Source organism: Cygnus olor, chromosome 1, assembly GCF_009769625.2.
Source record: "Cygnus olor isolate bCygOlo1 chromosome 1, bCygOlo1.pri.v2, whole genome shotgun sequence".
NCBI lineage: Eukaryota > Metazoa > Chordata > Aves > Anseriformes > Anatidae > Cygnus > Cygnus olor.
The window spans coordinates 193058333-193073439 of record NC_049169.1 but is presented as its reverse complement, the minus strand read 5'-3'; the positions used below and the strand labels follow the sequence as shown (position 1 = coordinate 193073439).

Sequence of the window (15107 nt, the reverse complement as noted above, 5' to 3'; positions counted from 1 at the left end):
TGTGTAGTGCATGAAAAGGGCTTCTTTTCTTGTATCAGTGAACCTCTGTTTTTCTGATTTGTTTTGATACTTTCTGATGTCTGAGAACTGGTGCATTCATTGGCTTGATAACTGTGACCCAGAATCAGGACATCCTGCTTTAAGAGACCAGGAAGAAAAAATGATGAGACCAAGAGTGAGCACCCAGTGCTCCCTCCCCAAACTCCAATTTCATGCTGTGTGAGTGACAAATGGCCAGACCACAGAGTGACACCGAGCCAAAAGCTCTGGTGGCATAACTAGTGGTTTGAAAAATCATCATTTTGCCATAAATTAGCCTCCCCACAAAAAAAGAATGAGAGGAAATTATGAAGTTGCCCCACATCAGTACTGAAAGCATTCTTCCCCTGCCATCCCCCTCTTATTGCCTGGAATATGTTTCTTCAAATTAGTTGATCATCTGGAAAAAATAGGTTGGATATTTATTTTAAAATGCAATATAATTTTTAAGCCTGTATTAAAATCTTTTAGTAGTCATGATACCAGCTACAAACATTCTGAGTCACTGATGCAAAATAAACCACCCAATATATGCAAGAACCTGGTCCATTTACATTTTATCTTAACGTCAGCTGCAAACTTCAGCAGTGCCTGAGTGATGCAGGGATTTAGACTTCCAGTGACACCCAGCTTTGTAGGAGGCTGTAGCTGCTGCTGCTGCTCTCAGTCTGCTAGCTGGTGCCATGGGATGGGTGAGGGAGTTTAAACTCCCCTGCCATGGACTTGCCACCAGGGGTCTGTTTGTCCAGGAGTTTTAGCCTCTTGGAAGGAACATTGTCCTGAAGAGCCCAAAATTTAGACAGTGCACTAGCACAAGTGATGGAAAAGGTGAGCAAAAAGTCAAGTGCCGGACCAGAACTTGCAGGATGAGATGCTATTTGAACACCATAGGCAAAAATTTACAGCGTGGTATGTTATTGACAACTGATCCTGGGACTGACTATCATTTCCAATGGGAGTCAACCAGTGTTACAGCCTAGGTGTCCAGCATTGATTGTAACATGCTACTACAATTGCTAGAGAGTGCTGTGAGGTGCTGTCAGGGTCCTGAGGGCACCACCAGGCCTTACTGGGCCTCCCCCCTCCCTGTCCATGGCCAGGACCGGATCTCAGCTCAGCCTGGGGCCTGATGCCTGCTCCAGTGACCAATGTGATTTATCAGCCCCTTTCCAGACTTGGAGAGGAGGATTTTGTCTGAAAGATCTTCCTCCCTCCCTCCCTCCCTCCCTTCCTTCCTCCCTCCCTCCCTCCCTCCCTCCCTTCCTTCCTTCCTTCCTTCCTTCCTTCCTTCCTTCCTCAGACATAGTATTAATGTAATTCAGCTACACTTTGAAAGGGAACTTGGCAGATAATTGTCCAGTTCAAGATGTCACATACGAACAACATGCACTCCTGGATTACTCAAAGAACTGGCGTAGCAGCTGTATTTTGGGCAACTTCTACTAGCAGACCACTGGAGTACTGCCTGATGTAACCGAGACCCATTCTCTACTCATAAAAGTTCACAAGAATGCAAGATACAACATTTCTTTCCCTCTTGGTCCCTTCACGCTATTTTAGAGCTACCAGTGACCAAGAAGCTCTTTCCAGTATGTAATTCAGCTTGAGGAAAGTGGTACTGGCTTGCCTCGTTTTGCCCAATCTTGCTGTTGTCCCAGAGGCAGCAACAGCCGTGACAATAAGGACACCATTAAGCAGTCACATCACTCCTAACTCCACTAGTCGGTGCTGGAGAACTGCTCTGTGCACCACAGGTTGGTCTGCCAGGAGCTCAGCTCTGCAAGACCTCAAGGACAGTTACCAGGACCTCCTCTGACTGTTATCAGACGACTTTCTGGTAGACATGCAGCCTCCTGTCAGGTCTCTAATCCACTGCCCAGCACGGCTGCCTACTCTCAGCTCACACTGATGAGAAATCTGCAAAGTTGAGAGAGAAATCTCAGGAAGTTTGTAGAGAAGAGACGAACAAGATAAGGGAAAAAGAATACAGACAGAGGTAGGATTGTTAAGATAGCATCAGTAGCAATTTGAAGATTTAACAGACAAAAAACCTACCAACATGGAATGATTAAGAAAGCCCAAAATAAAATAAACAGCCAAACAAACAAGCTGGAAGGCAGCAACTCAGCACTATCAGAGAGCTCCAAGGAGCCCTGGAGGACGACCCTTCCTCTCTGAGCTACCAAAGTCTTCTTGAGGTAACAAGGATGCTAATGCTTAGCCTGACTATTTATTAAATCCAAATCATTTTTTGTCTTAATAAGTATTTTATACTTTGTGCAAGTATTGCTTGCAGCATCTTTTATGCCCAGTGAACTTGCTCAAAGTGTTCCAGAGACAATGCTGGGCAGCCTACTCAAGGACTTGAAGCTGACTTTGAATCCTACTGTGATTTCACAGGTGTGCCCCCTCAGAGCATGGCTGCTGGGCTCTTCTTGGGGATCACGTTTACGACTTTGCCCTGTGTGTGAGCTTCTCCATTTTATTTTATGATACTGTTAAGCATTAGTCAGTCCCTCTCCAAACTGTATTGTGAAAACCCCTCTCCTTCCATCCCCACCCCAATACTTGCCTTTTCCTCCATAAGTTGTTTCCCTCTTGTCTCAAAGCCGTTCCCAGTCTGGGAATGTCACTTGGATTACTTACAATCACAGGCTCTTCTTGTAAGCAGGAGTCCAAATTTATCTAGCATAGGAACTGAGTTCATGTGTACGTCTTGACCTTGGTGACATTTATGTGCTCTAAACCTTGCCCTTAGGCTTTGCTGTCAAGAGCCCAAGTTGGTAAATGAGGCAATTAAGTTTTAAGAGATTGCAGATTAGTATTTGAACATAAGACATTTAAATTAAAATTACAAAATGACTGCAATTTTGGTATGAAAAAAAGCAGGCTAGAAAATCGTTGCATTAAACTCTGTAATTTGCATTTTTTGTTGAAACTGTATTTTCAATGATTTATGATGATACTTAATTTCATCAGTCAGTATTTTCCAAAAGGTTCTGTATAACCAAAGGATCCATCATTTCCCTAAGAAGCTGAATAGACAGTTGTTGGGAGGAAATAATTGCTTACATACTGCTCTATTCGCATTTGGAGAAGCATTCAAATTTATGAAATGAAAAAATAATCATTCAGATTTATCTCAACTTTTTTTTCCCCAAAAAACTTGGGAAAATGCTCTTAAGGCACAATTTACAAGATGTCCAATGTAAAATACAAACCATTATTTTAATGGTTAAGTCATTCAACTGGAGTAAAACGTGAAGGCAGCAGCACTGGTGTTGAGCAGCAGCAATAACTCCCTCCCAACAGGAGCCAGATTCCACATCTGCTCCTCCTCCCTGGCTGAGTGCCTCTCACAGACAAGACCACAGAAGCATTCTCTGTCCTGGCTTGGTCCATCAGGTCCCCACCTCATGCACTGGTGGCTGCATTGCCCCTCGTTCCTCAGTTTGGCAGAAGTCACCAAGAAAGTTGGTCGCCTTAGGACACAGCCGTCGTGAACTCCAAGTTATCCCACTACCTGGGTAAATGCCCTAAGCAACCCCCCAGATTTTCTGAATTCTGCCTCTCCTGCGTTTTGAAAGGCGAAGATAAGTCATTTCTTCATATTGAAAGAAAAACTTTGACAGATGAGCACAGAAAACAATTTTTAATATAAATTTTTTTGACACATCAGGGAGATGAGAAGTCCTCACTATTTCATGAAGAACAATTTCAGATACTTTTCTCCCTGAGGCATTCCTATCCAGCTGGTTTGCGTCTCCTTCCTTTTTCCTTTCTGAATTAAGTGCTGCCTGGTTTGAGTCCTACTCTGAGATGCCTCGTCTCTCCCACTTACAGGCACCAGCAACTTTGGGGGGTTGCAATATTAAGTATCCAGCTTTCTCTTCATATATTGCTGTAAAGAAACACTCTCAAGAGTGATTTTGGGTTGTAGTAGTCAAATTTATTTTCACTGTAGAAGCACACTTGTTTCAGTAATAAAAAAATAACATTTTCTTTGCAGAATAAAAGTAATCCTGTAGTGGTATAAATATATTTACTTGCACAAGAATCCACGTAAGTCACTCAATGTATATTCAGATTTAGTATTCCCATACTCCTAAGTGTCAAATGGAGTCAAAAAAGATAGTTGCTCACAGAAAGATGAGAAATCTAAAGTCTGGCTCAGTTGGGATTTACAAATACGTATATGAAATAACAGAAATCCTGTGGTATTTTTTTCTTTTAAATGAATACCTTGCACATGAAAAATACTGACAGCCATCAGCACTGACCATTTCCGTTTGCCTAACTAAAACATGCTGAATGGCATCAGCCATAGAAGCCTCTTCAGGCCGTCTCATGGACATAACCTCAGTGCTGGAAACTAGTATCAAAAGTCTTAGTGTTCAAACTCAGTGCTCCTTAGCCTGTGCTCAGCCTCCTCCTCCACTCACAGGCCTCCCATCGTCAGTTAATCTCTTTCAAGGAACAAGCCAGGTCTAGTTGCTTTACTTCAGGGGACTGACCAGACAGCAGTTACATCCTGCTACTAAGCCCCCGTGCTGCTAACCCAGATGTAAAATGCTCCATACAGCATTATTAATGACCTGATGGAACCACAGTCCAGCTTACGGTAACTATGGTTATGTGTAACTTTATCTGGTATGAATACTTCATGTAAAAAGGAAGAACACTATTTTCCACACTCCCATTCAGTTCAGGTCATGGAACAACAGTGAACACCACTGTAGTGGATTTAGCCTGTATATACTACTTTAACTTCTAGACAATTGCTGAACTCCTCTTTTAGCTGTGGGAGTAGAAAAACCCAAAAAAAGGGGAAATTAAATTTAATGAATCAATCACATCACGACTCTGTGTTATTATGTTCTGCCTAATTACACCTATTTACTGTGTGGGCTATCCTCAGCACCATGCCCTCAGAACATATGCTGATTTATTCTGATGCTCCCTTACTGTTACTGCATTAAAAAAAAAAAAGTACAACAGTCAATCTTCTCAATGTGTCTGTGAAACGAGGACACCAAACTAATACAACACAATACTGAAGACAAGAGAACATAACATTTAGCTTTGATACACTGAAACACAACTTCACACATAAGCTTATTTATGTAGGCACACTGACTTATTGAGCACCATTCTTTTTTTTCCCCCCCCATCTTTTTTTTTTTTTTTTTTTTAACTTTAACATCAACATTCAACTCTGAACAGAAGAACATTAAACCTCTAGGACAGTTTCAGTACTAGGAAAAGAACTACCTCTATTTTACAAACATCAAATCGCTAGTACTGACTCCTCAGTTGAGAAGTTTACTGCAAATGACCCTCTCTCTGAATTCGCAGGCGTTCTTTTTCCACTTGCAAGCGTTCCTTCTCAATCTGCAGCTTCTCTGACTCAAACTTTAGGAACTGCAGCCTCTCTTTCTCTAACTGCAAACGTTCTTTCTCAAGTTTTAACTTCTCAGTTTCTAGATCCAGAGGCTGCACGACAGGCTTTTCTGTTTGGGTCAGATCGTTTTCCAGGGCCGGTTTTTCAGCATGCAGAGTCTCTAGCCTCAGTTTCTCCCGCTCGATCTGAAGTCGCTCCTTCTCAAGCTGAAGTCTCTCATGCTCCAAGTCAACATGCCGCAAACGTTCTTTTTCAATTTGCAGGCGTTCCTTCTCCACTTGCAATCTTTCAGCTTCTATGTCTAGTCGCTGCTTCTCCAGCTCCACCTTCTGCTTCTCCAGATTTATAAGCAAGTGAGAATCTTCATAAGCTAACCTAGCTTGAGCAGAGCTTAGATTTCCAAACTCCTCGATGTGGGTGAAATCTGGTAGGTCATTTTCTTTTTTTGAATCTGGCAAAACTGATGACAAAATTTCTTCTTCTTCCTCAATAGGAAACTGCAGAGAGAAATGCAATACACAAGAATTACATTCCAGTTTCTATGCTGGAATAATGTCACATACAACTTCATTGGAAATAACAGATACTGTTTTTTTCACAGAATCTCAGAATGGCTGAGGTTGGAAAGGACCTCTGGAGATCATCTGGTCCAACTGACTTGCAAAGCAGGATCGCCTATAGCACATTGCACAGGATGACATCCAGAAGGGTTCTGAATATCTCCAGAGAAGGAGACTCCACAACCTCTCTGGACAATCTGAGCCAGTGCTCTGTCACCCTGATCTCAGTCTTTTTCTCCATCTTAAAAATACTCCCAAACTATTTAACTTAGATTCTACAAAATGACCATGCTAGATCAAAAGACTTTTTTTTGCGTTTACACGGGTAGAGAAACACACTTGATCTGTAAGTTAATACTTGGCCATGAAAAATGGAAAATCAGTTTGTCTGTGGACATGCAAGAGCAGCACAGAAAACACTGCATGAGACACATTAGAGTATTCAGAACCACTGACAGAAAACTGGATCTAGAAAGCCCATGTTGTTCTTACTTTTCATATAGCTCAGTGACATTTACTTAAGCCACTGGGAATTTCTTGTGACTAATTATCTAATCAGAGCAGCTGGATCCATGAACTACGTGGCATGTTGTTGTGGTTTAGCCCGGCTGGCAGTCAAACACCACACAGCCGTTCGCTCACCCTCCCCCCTCCCTCTCCGGGATGGGGGAGAGAAACGGGAAAGTGAAGCCTGTGAGTTGAGATAAAGACAGTTTATTAAGACAGGGAAAAGAATAACAACAATAATAATAATAATAATAGTATTAATAGTAATAATGTGTACGAAATAAGTGATGCACAATGCAATTGCTCACCACCCGTTGACCGATGCCCAGCCTATCCCCGAGCAGCCGGCCACCCCTCCACCCCGGCTAGCCACCCCTATATATTGTTCAGCATGACGTCAGATGGTATGGAATACCCCTTTGGCCAGTTTGGGTCAGCTGTCCTGGGTCTGTCCCCTCCCAGCTTCTGCTGCATCCCTAGCCTGCTCGCTAGCAGGACAGAGAGAGGCTGAAAAGTCCTTGGCTTGGTGTAAGCACTGCTCTACAACAATTAAAATATCAGCATGTTATCAGCGCTCTTCTCATTCTAATCCAAAACATAGCACCCTGCCAGCTACTAGGAGGAAAATTAACTCTGTCCTAACTGAAACCAGGACACATGTAAGCTAACCCAGCCCTCATTAACACGAGGATTTAATTTCTAAAAACATTTAACACTGTACAGTATTTAAAACCATCTGACATTTTTCACACGCTCCTAACCCTTCAAACTGCATTAAGCAGGTCAATAAACAGGACTTGTTCAACCAAGTTTTTGTTGTCATTTTTGCAAGAAAACCACTTATGATGCAGATGATTAGGGGAGTTAGTACCGCTGTTCTTGGTGGAGCATAAAGGCTGTAATTCTGCAGGAGTTGTGCTACACATTCATAGTACACAAGGGATCACTGTGACCCATTGTGTATACTGCAAATGGTCGGCAAACTGAGCGAGTTATGGGTTCAGAGAACAATTAAAACAATGAGAGCCACTGCCACTCTTTTAGTATTAGAGAAGACAGACACCTTTCTTCAGCAGCTGTCAGGCAGCAGTCCCCCTACCATTTAACAGTTTCTTGTGATTTTTGGCAGCACATATCCCATCTGAGCTAAGACTCAGATGTTCCCTATCTAAGAAGAGAAAGTATCCCTTTTTTAATGAGTACTATACACTTGTACAGGCAGAACAAAACTATTGCTTTGTACAGGCAGACTGAAACAGACTGATTTCAGTCTCATTGGCTGCCTATCCCAGGCAGGACAGCCATGGTGCTACTACGAGCAGAAACAAGGCCACAAGACTCACAGCTGCTTGATGCAATTCACAATACAGTTCTGACAGAGGAATGGCTGATTGATTTATTCAAGTAACATGTTCATCTCCCATGGGTCCATTTTAAGAAATGCAAACACTGTGCAATTGCGCCTCCAGGCAATGTATACTTTCATTTGTTAAAGAGGTGCATTTCTCTTCTCCCTTCATCCATTCCAATAGCCTAACTTAATAAAATAACCAGTTTCCTTCAAGAGTGTATTTTCACTCTACTGTCTGAAATAATTCCTATGACACACAGAAATGGAAAAGGTACAAATACACACTTGTTGTTTTGAGGAATATCAACCTTACATAGCATTGCAAGTTGCTAGATTTAAATATCATCTTTCTGAAACATACCTGCTCCTACAATTTCCTTAATTCACGCATTCAGACAAGACAGAAACAGATGCTATGAAAAAAACACAGCAAGATGTCCCACGCGGAAGTGAAAAGGGGGCCATATTGCATATAGCTAATGCATGCCAGTCACTTACCTCAAAGTTTTGTGGATCCTCCTCTTCTTCTTCTACTTTGATTTCTGTTAAAGATCCACCTGCTTCTCTGAAGTCGGTGATATTCTGCCATTCAAAACTAGATTCGTTTGCAAATCCCATTTTGTCATCCATATCTTCATTGAGAGAGTCATCTAGATCAGATGAAGGAAGATGAAACCCAGCACCTACCATCTTGATGTTTGCATTCAGGCGTTTTCTCTTCATGAGTGCTCTCCAGTCAAGGTACCTCCTTTTCACTTCTGTCCCTGTTCTCTGCTCTCCTTCACCTACAGCATTTACACACTCTGCTATTTCCTCCCAAGCCTTCCGTTTCATCTCATTAATTGTTGTATTAAGTTGTTTCGAAAAGAGTACTTCTCTCCTTTTTCTGATTTCCTTAAGGAGAGTTTGAGTTTCCTGAACACTAAAATTACTTTTTCTTTTTCTTTTTAATTGTTTCATTTTTTCCAGCTTTAATCTAATAATTTTACCACAGCAGACTACAAGGATTATTTGACGCTAATCAGCTAGTAATACAAATAAAATTTAGCAATGAAAGCAGAGCTCATTTCTCGTGAAATTATTTTTCTCTTCACTTTGTAGTATTTTCCTATTTGTCAGGCTTCCTAAGAGAAAAAAGAACAAACAAAATAAATCTCAAAGATATACACTGTGTATTTTCCTTTAACGAACTTGGCTCCAAAATCACCAGTTAAGGAATGCATATTCTGAATCGACTGCTCATCTGATAGAAGAAAACAATTTTGTTAAACTCTGAATATAAAGTAGCTACAGATAAGCTTCTCTAAACTCATATGAATTATAAATCCATTAATATATCCATGTCACAAACCGTTAAGGTTGAGTTGGTATTTCCATTATAGAAATACAGCTATTTTCCTTCAGCTCTTACAGTTTTGCCAGTTAGGATACGCTTAAGGCTGAAATTTGACATATACATCTCAGTTAGAACGTCATTTCCAAAAGAAGCTAAAATTGTTACATTATTACTTCAAAAACAAAATGTTTAGACAAATGAAATTTGAGACATTTTTAAACTACTGAGCAAGAAAAAAAAAAGCACGTATGTTAAAAGTTGAAGTTTTAGAGGTTCTTCTGACTTATCTTAATCATAAAGAACTGAAGCAACCCTGCTGAATAACAGAAACTAACTATTTGAACTAACTGTTCAAACAAAAGCCACACAGTAGAGATGTTTTAATAGAAAATAGATTTAGGAATAAGTCATTACACGCCCATGTTAAAGCCCTCCTCCATAGTCCTCACACTGTAAAACACCTCAATTCATGTCAGATGTGATCACAGGTTCAAAGTTCAGTGCCTCTGCCCCAGCTCCAGCTAATCCCATGCCTGATGCTGAGGAGAAGGCTCAACCCCATAACACACCTGACATCATGCACACCTTGAAGAGGAAGCAGAAAGTTCGAGCAGGAGAAACATGGGACTGTTACTACAATGATGAATATAGCACAGACCACATTACCAAAAAACAAAAACAAAACAAAAAGAAAAAAAAAAAGAGAGAGACTGAGAATCAACAATGACCCCTGTTCAGACTGCTTGGTAAAAGTCTATCTTAGGATTCTTCATGAACTTTCTTTTCAACCACATTAACCTACCACTGTTAGAAGGCAGCTTTAAACCACCAGGGCAATAATTCACTATACTTACAGTTTCAAGTTATGCTTATTATTAATTATTGTATTATTAATCTAGTTTGCCTTTTGTCCACCAGAAGCATACAGCTCAAACGTTATATATCTGATTGCTACTGACCAATGACTAGTGGATTTTATCCTTAAGTAACTTCCCCCTCAGGTTATATAGGATTCTTGTATTACTAAGTATTTTTCTCCTGTTATTCTCCTGAAGTTGGTTAAAACTTACACATCAGCACATCACACAAAAGCTCTCCAATCAGGAGGTAAGGCACGTGATAGTTCAGAGATCAGTCTCCATCTCCTATGCACTATTTACTGCAAATAACTGGTTCACGTACAAAGTTTTCTGTATCAAGCAACATTCTTTCATACCCAACACATAAGCATACTGGCATCATTTTTTTTTTCCAATATTGCATTTAGGAAATTGTTTTACTATATTTCCTGGTTGAAATATTGTCCCTAGTGGGAAATCATTTATTTCTGGTGGTTAATAACTAGGCAATATGCAAGACCTGAGTCCCAAGAACAAATCAATTTCATAGAACATAAACCTGCATCAGCATGGACCACTGTATGGTGCTCCCATGCAGCTACCTGGCACTTGACTCCTCAAACTCAAGTTGGAAACTGCCTATTGTTGTTTAAGATGCAATGCAACTTCCTGCCTTTCTGAAAATAAAATTGATTCATTTTGAAAAAAGGCAATTATTGGAGAATATACTATCTCTTAGGTTGTTAATGTAGACACTCAGCTTGCCATGACTAGTAATATAAGAAGAAGCAAATAACTTTCTGCAGTTTAAAGTCAGGTTTATACCACAACACAGCACTCTATCTGCTAGAATTACATACTTCATTCCTAACACCCTTTACCTGATCTTTAAGCTATTCCCTTAACCTTCATTATTATAACGTTGCCATGAAAAGATACTTGGGCATTCAAGGAAGCAGTATCATATTTACTTGTGTCTAGCAGCAAGTCAATTTATTTGGTACTTACCGTGCTTTTCAAACCCAAATTGCAATGTTAGTGCTTCTCTGTTATTATGACAATTGAATTTCTTTACCTATCTATCAAACTCTTAAGTTTATTTTGTGTTAAGTGCTATTTTTTTGTTCGGTTGATTAAAAAAAAAAAACTTAAAAAGCCATTGAGCAGGTAAATTCTACAGAAAAGCTGCCAGTACACAGAAAGAATTAAGACCACTTTTAGAAGTATCAACTGTTAATACACGTATTCTGGATTGATAAATAAAGCCAAACTCTTGGTGCCAGGTACTTCGTGTTTACTTCAGAAACTGTGTATGCGCGTGTGCGTGCGCCTGTCTGCCTGTTTCCCAAGAAGTATTACACTGAGCTCTTACAGCACAGTTTTTCTGACTTCTCACTACCAAGGCACTGAACCTTTGTTTAACGTCAAACCCTGCTTACGGTTACTGAACTTGGTAGAATTTCACATGCTTGATTCTAAGCAGGTACCTAAGCAAACATCCAAGTACTAGCTATTGGACAATGGGTCTGACTTTCCAAAGTACTGGATAAATCAAACTCTTAGAAGTACTAATAGATACTTAACTGTCTTTTTTCTTAACATAAATATTAGACTCTTGCCAAATCAAAGCTGTTTTCATCTCAAAGCAAACACCGGCTAAGTCCTTTACTTAGTCCCAGCTGGGATCAACAAGGTTCTGGTCATTCCAGTAACTGGGAATCACAGGATTTTAAAAACTCATTTTATTTCTTTTTAACCCTGGCCCTTCCTAAATTCCTCAGTGCTAGCATGGCAGAGGAAAGTAGGCACAATCACAGGGGAAAAAAAAAAAAAAAAAAGAGAGAGGGCGAGGGGAAAGGGGTGTTTCAAATCAATTTTTCATCCTTGTTATCTTCTAAATATAATTCTATATGAATATGGAAAATACAGACAACTGAGTTTTCCTCTTAGCTCCAGGTCAGGTTGAGTTAAAAAACACAAAGGTCAGGCTACTCTGCAGGTCAGTCTCACTGCTGCTCACCCAGACGCTCTGCATTACCTGCCCAGTCTCCCCTTCCACTCTTAAACTCCTGACAGTATTCCCTTACTTGCGATTTTCTTTTAGACTTTTTTTTTTTTTTTGCTATAGCAAGATAGAAGCTTCTGAAAGCAACTACAAAGCCTACCCATTTTAGAACTCATGGCTCATTGATAAACACATCTTACCTTTTCTCTTTCCTTTCTGAAAGTATATTGCCTTGTTAAAAATGTTTCTCTTCTAATTAATTCAAGTGGTGTTAATGTATTGTCTTAACATTATATTGACTTCCAGATTTGGATCAACTCCACTGTGGGACTATTTACCTTTCTGATATATTAATAAAAAGCAGTATTATTTAACTAAAGCTGAGGTTTGTAATATTCTGGTTTCTGGTATTGCTAGATGGTGCCCAGGATATTACTTTTTAATTCAGAAAAATGAACTGTTACATGCTTGAAGTTTTTAAGGGGCAAGGACAGGTAATAAGTCTAAAACATGGAAATGCATATATTCAGCAATAATTCTAGACAAACATTACAGCTTTTTCCAAAGAAAAAGCACATGGTGATAAGAGCAGAGGTGAAAAAAGTCCAGTTACGTGACAGAGAAATCTCTGGGAAGTAACAGAATACAAACAGCCCTTACATGACTAGTCATGCACCCCATCACATGGCATGGGGCTCACTGCAAATGCAAAAGTCTGTTTGCATATTTGCACCTTTTGGGTAGAAATGCAACCTGCTGGCCAGAGAAACAGAAACGCTGTTGATCATGAGAGAACAGAAAGCTTTCAAAGGGCTTCCAGGTAAGACAGCAGCATGATGCTGTGAGTTTGATGCAGTCCTGTCAGGCAGAAGCAAGCGAAGGTTAAGACGGTCCTCGTATCTGGACTAAAGAAGATGAAACTACTTGTCAGTATTGAAATGAAACAGGTATTGCAAAAGTGAACAGAACGTAAATACGCAGACCAGTAATAACTGCAGAGTACAGACCGACAGACGCATCCACATTCTATGCCTTTTTGTGTCCTTTGCTCACATCTTACTGTGTGCACATGCTGAAATGGAGCACTTAAAGCCGCAACAAAAACCCCACAGCCAGAATTAGCCAAACACCCCCCAAACCCCATGCGTTCACCAGGGCTGAAGGACTGTTGTTAGCATTAAGCTTGAATTGCCCTCTAGAAAAACCTGACCTTTATTTTAATTATTATTATACCTACATAGTTCAGCTTTTTTCTTTTACAACTCTCAGAGATCAAGACTAAGAATTAAGTTTTAAATGAGGAAACCCCGCAGCCAATTCTTCTGAAATTTAAGATTTTTAAATTTTAAGCTCCTTGGAGGCTCTGCACGAGATGATGAAGCCCGGGGCTTTCTGGAAGCCCTGAGGCGCGATCCCTCCCCCCTCGCTGGGGCCGTGACGAGCCGCGTTCGTTCCGCGAGGGTCTGGCGGGGCGCCGGAGGCCGGCCCTGAGGGAGACCGTCGGGCCCACAGCCCCCTTCACCATGGGGCAGGGGGCGCGGAGCCGCGCCGGGAAGGCCTCCCCCGCCGGCTGCCCCTCCGGGAGGCCGGGAGAGGCGGCAACAAAGGCGGGCCGGGCCCGCGGCCCCTCATGGCGCCGGTCCCCCCCCGGCCCGGCCCGCCCCGCCCGCCCCGCTCCCCGGGGAGCCCCGCGCGCCGCTCACCTGCACCCACCTCGCCCCGCCGCGCCACCGGCCCTTTAACGCCCGCCGCCCGTCCATTGGGCGAGCCGCGTGCCTGTCAGCCCGTCCCGCGCGCCTATTGGTGGGCTGGGCCCGTCGCTTCGTTTTTACCCCGCCTGCCCGCCCTCCCGCCCTCCCGCCCTCCCTCCAGCCGCGCCGAGGCGCTCCCGGTACGCGCTGGGCGCTGTAACAGCTCTCCCCGCGGAGCCACCGCAGCGCGCAACCCGCGGGCGGCCGTTGGTTGCAGCCGCTGCTTGTCTTGAGGATGCTTTGCGGTGATTGGCTAAGCGCTGATGAAGCCCGCCTCCCCTTCAATGAGCTTCCGGCGGCGGGTTTCTCGCCGGGTCAGTGAGGCGGAGGGCGTGGCCGGGGGCGTGGCCTGAGGCGTGGCCTGACGCTCGGTCTGCGCTGCGCCGCGCCCCGTTACCGTGGTAACGCGGCCTGTGCTAGGCTGCGGGCAGGCAGCGGGCTGAGAAATAAACTTACTATTTATCACTTGGTTCATGCAGCTTCTGGGGATCATTGCTGTGGTGGTTAAACTGAAGCTTCCTTTAAGTTGTTACTTTATAGTTTCAGCCCACAATTCTGGCAGTGGAGTTCCTGAAATGTTTATACAAACCAAACATAGAAACACTACAAAGTTCTGTCAGCCTGCAGAAAATGATATTTTGATGCTATACTTGCCCATTGTGTATAAAATACCGGAACATTTTAATAAGGAAAATAGTGAAGTAGGCTAATGAGGCCATGCCATGTTATTGGCAATATATTATACTGTATATTGTGGTATTTTTACAAATCCCATGCATGACCTAGGCTTTAGTTTATGCTATTTTATTTTGACACTGCTCAGAAGTAAGATGCAAGCAAGCCCTAAAGATCTTGTAAACTTGTTCAACATAAATTCAGGTGTAATAGGTGGAAAGAGAGTGGAATTCATCACAAGTCTGAACCTCTGCCAATTGCAAAAATAATTACTGCTAATTATAACTCACTGAGTATCCCTCTTTCATTGTGAAGTACAAAAACAGTAAACGTCATTACTGCCCATTAAAATAATTTGAACTAAGAAGCATAAGATTTCATATGGTAGCTGTGCTCATAATTTTAAATAGATCTCTTTTCTCCCCATTGTTATTCCACTTATTACAGAGACTCTTAATCAAAGGTGAAAAATATTGGTGAAATATATACCAGCTTCCTCCACCAACAAGTCCTTAGAGCTCCTTCATTCATGTGAACTCTCTTGAATTTACATATTGTTCGACTGAAGCCTAAGAAAAATACAGTTATAATCCCAGAATCTGTATGTTGTTTTGCATGTTGCTGGCAATTGTAAGAAATCATC

The 15107-nt window shown here is 41.8% G+C and overlaps 1 protein-coding gene and 1 long non-coding RNA gene across 6 annotated transcripts; one reads left to right on the top strand and one right to left on the bottom strand.

The window, feature by feature from the left end:
- Nucleotides 1-5201: 5201 nt before the first annotated feature.
- On the bottom strand, nt 5202-13876 carry MSANTD4 (Myb/SANT DNA binding domain containing 4 with coiled-coils). Of its 5 annotated transcripts, none has more exons than XM_040544131.1 (3): nt 13752-13876; nt 8357-8982; nt 5202-5937 (listed from the first exon to the last, which is right to left on the bottom strand). In XM_040544131.1, exons 2-3 carry the CDS (start codon nt 8816-8818, stop codon nt 5362-5364), a joined length of 1038 nt encoding a protein of 345 aa, XP_040400065.1. In that variant the 5' UTR covers nt 8819-8982; nt 13752-13876; the 3' UTR covers nt 5202-5361. The 5 variants fall into 5 exon arrangements, with proteins under 5 accessions (XP_040400065.1, XP_040400066.1, XP_040400068.1 ...); XM_040544132.1 differs by having other exon boundaries at nt 13742-13870; XM_040544134.1 differs by lacking the exon at nt 13752-13876 and adding an exon at nt 13191-13625.
- LOC121063574 lies at nt 5951-8342 on the top strand. Its single transcript, XR_005816066.1, has 3 exons — nt 5951-6588; nt 6710-6712; nt 7172-8342. It is a non-coding gene; the product is annotated as an uncharacterized LOC121063574 (long non-coding RNA).
- Nucleotides 13877-15107: the final 1231 nt, after the last annotated feature.

Bases quoted from the DNA above. Each gene is read 5' to 3' on its own strand.
- MSANTD4 (XM_040544131.1), bottom strand. From the start codon at position 8,818: ATGAAACAATTAAAAAGAAAAAGAAAAAGTAATTTTAGTGTTCAGGAA. The intron at 5,938-8,356 runs GTAAGTGACTGG...TTCTCTCTGCAG, and splicing joins AGGATCCACAAAACTTTGAG to TTTCCTATTGAGGAAGAAGA.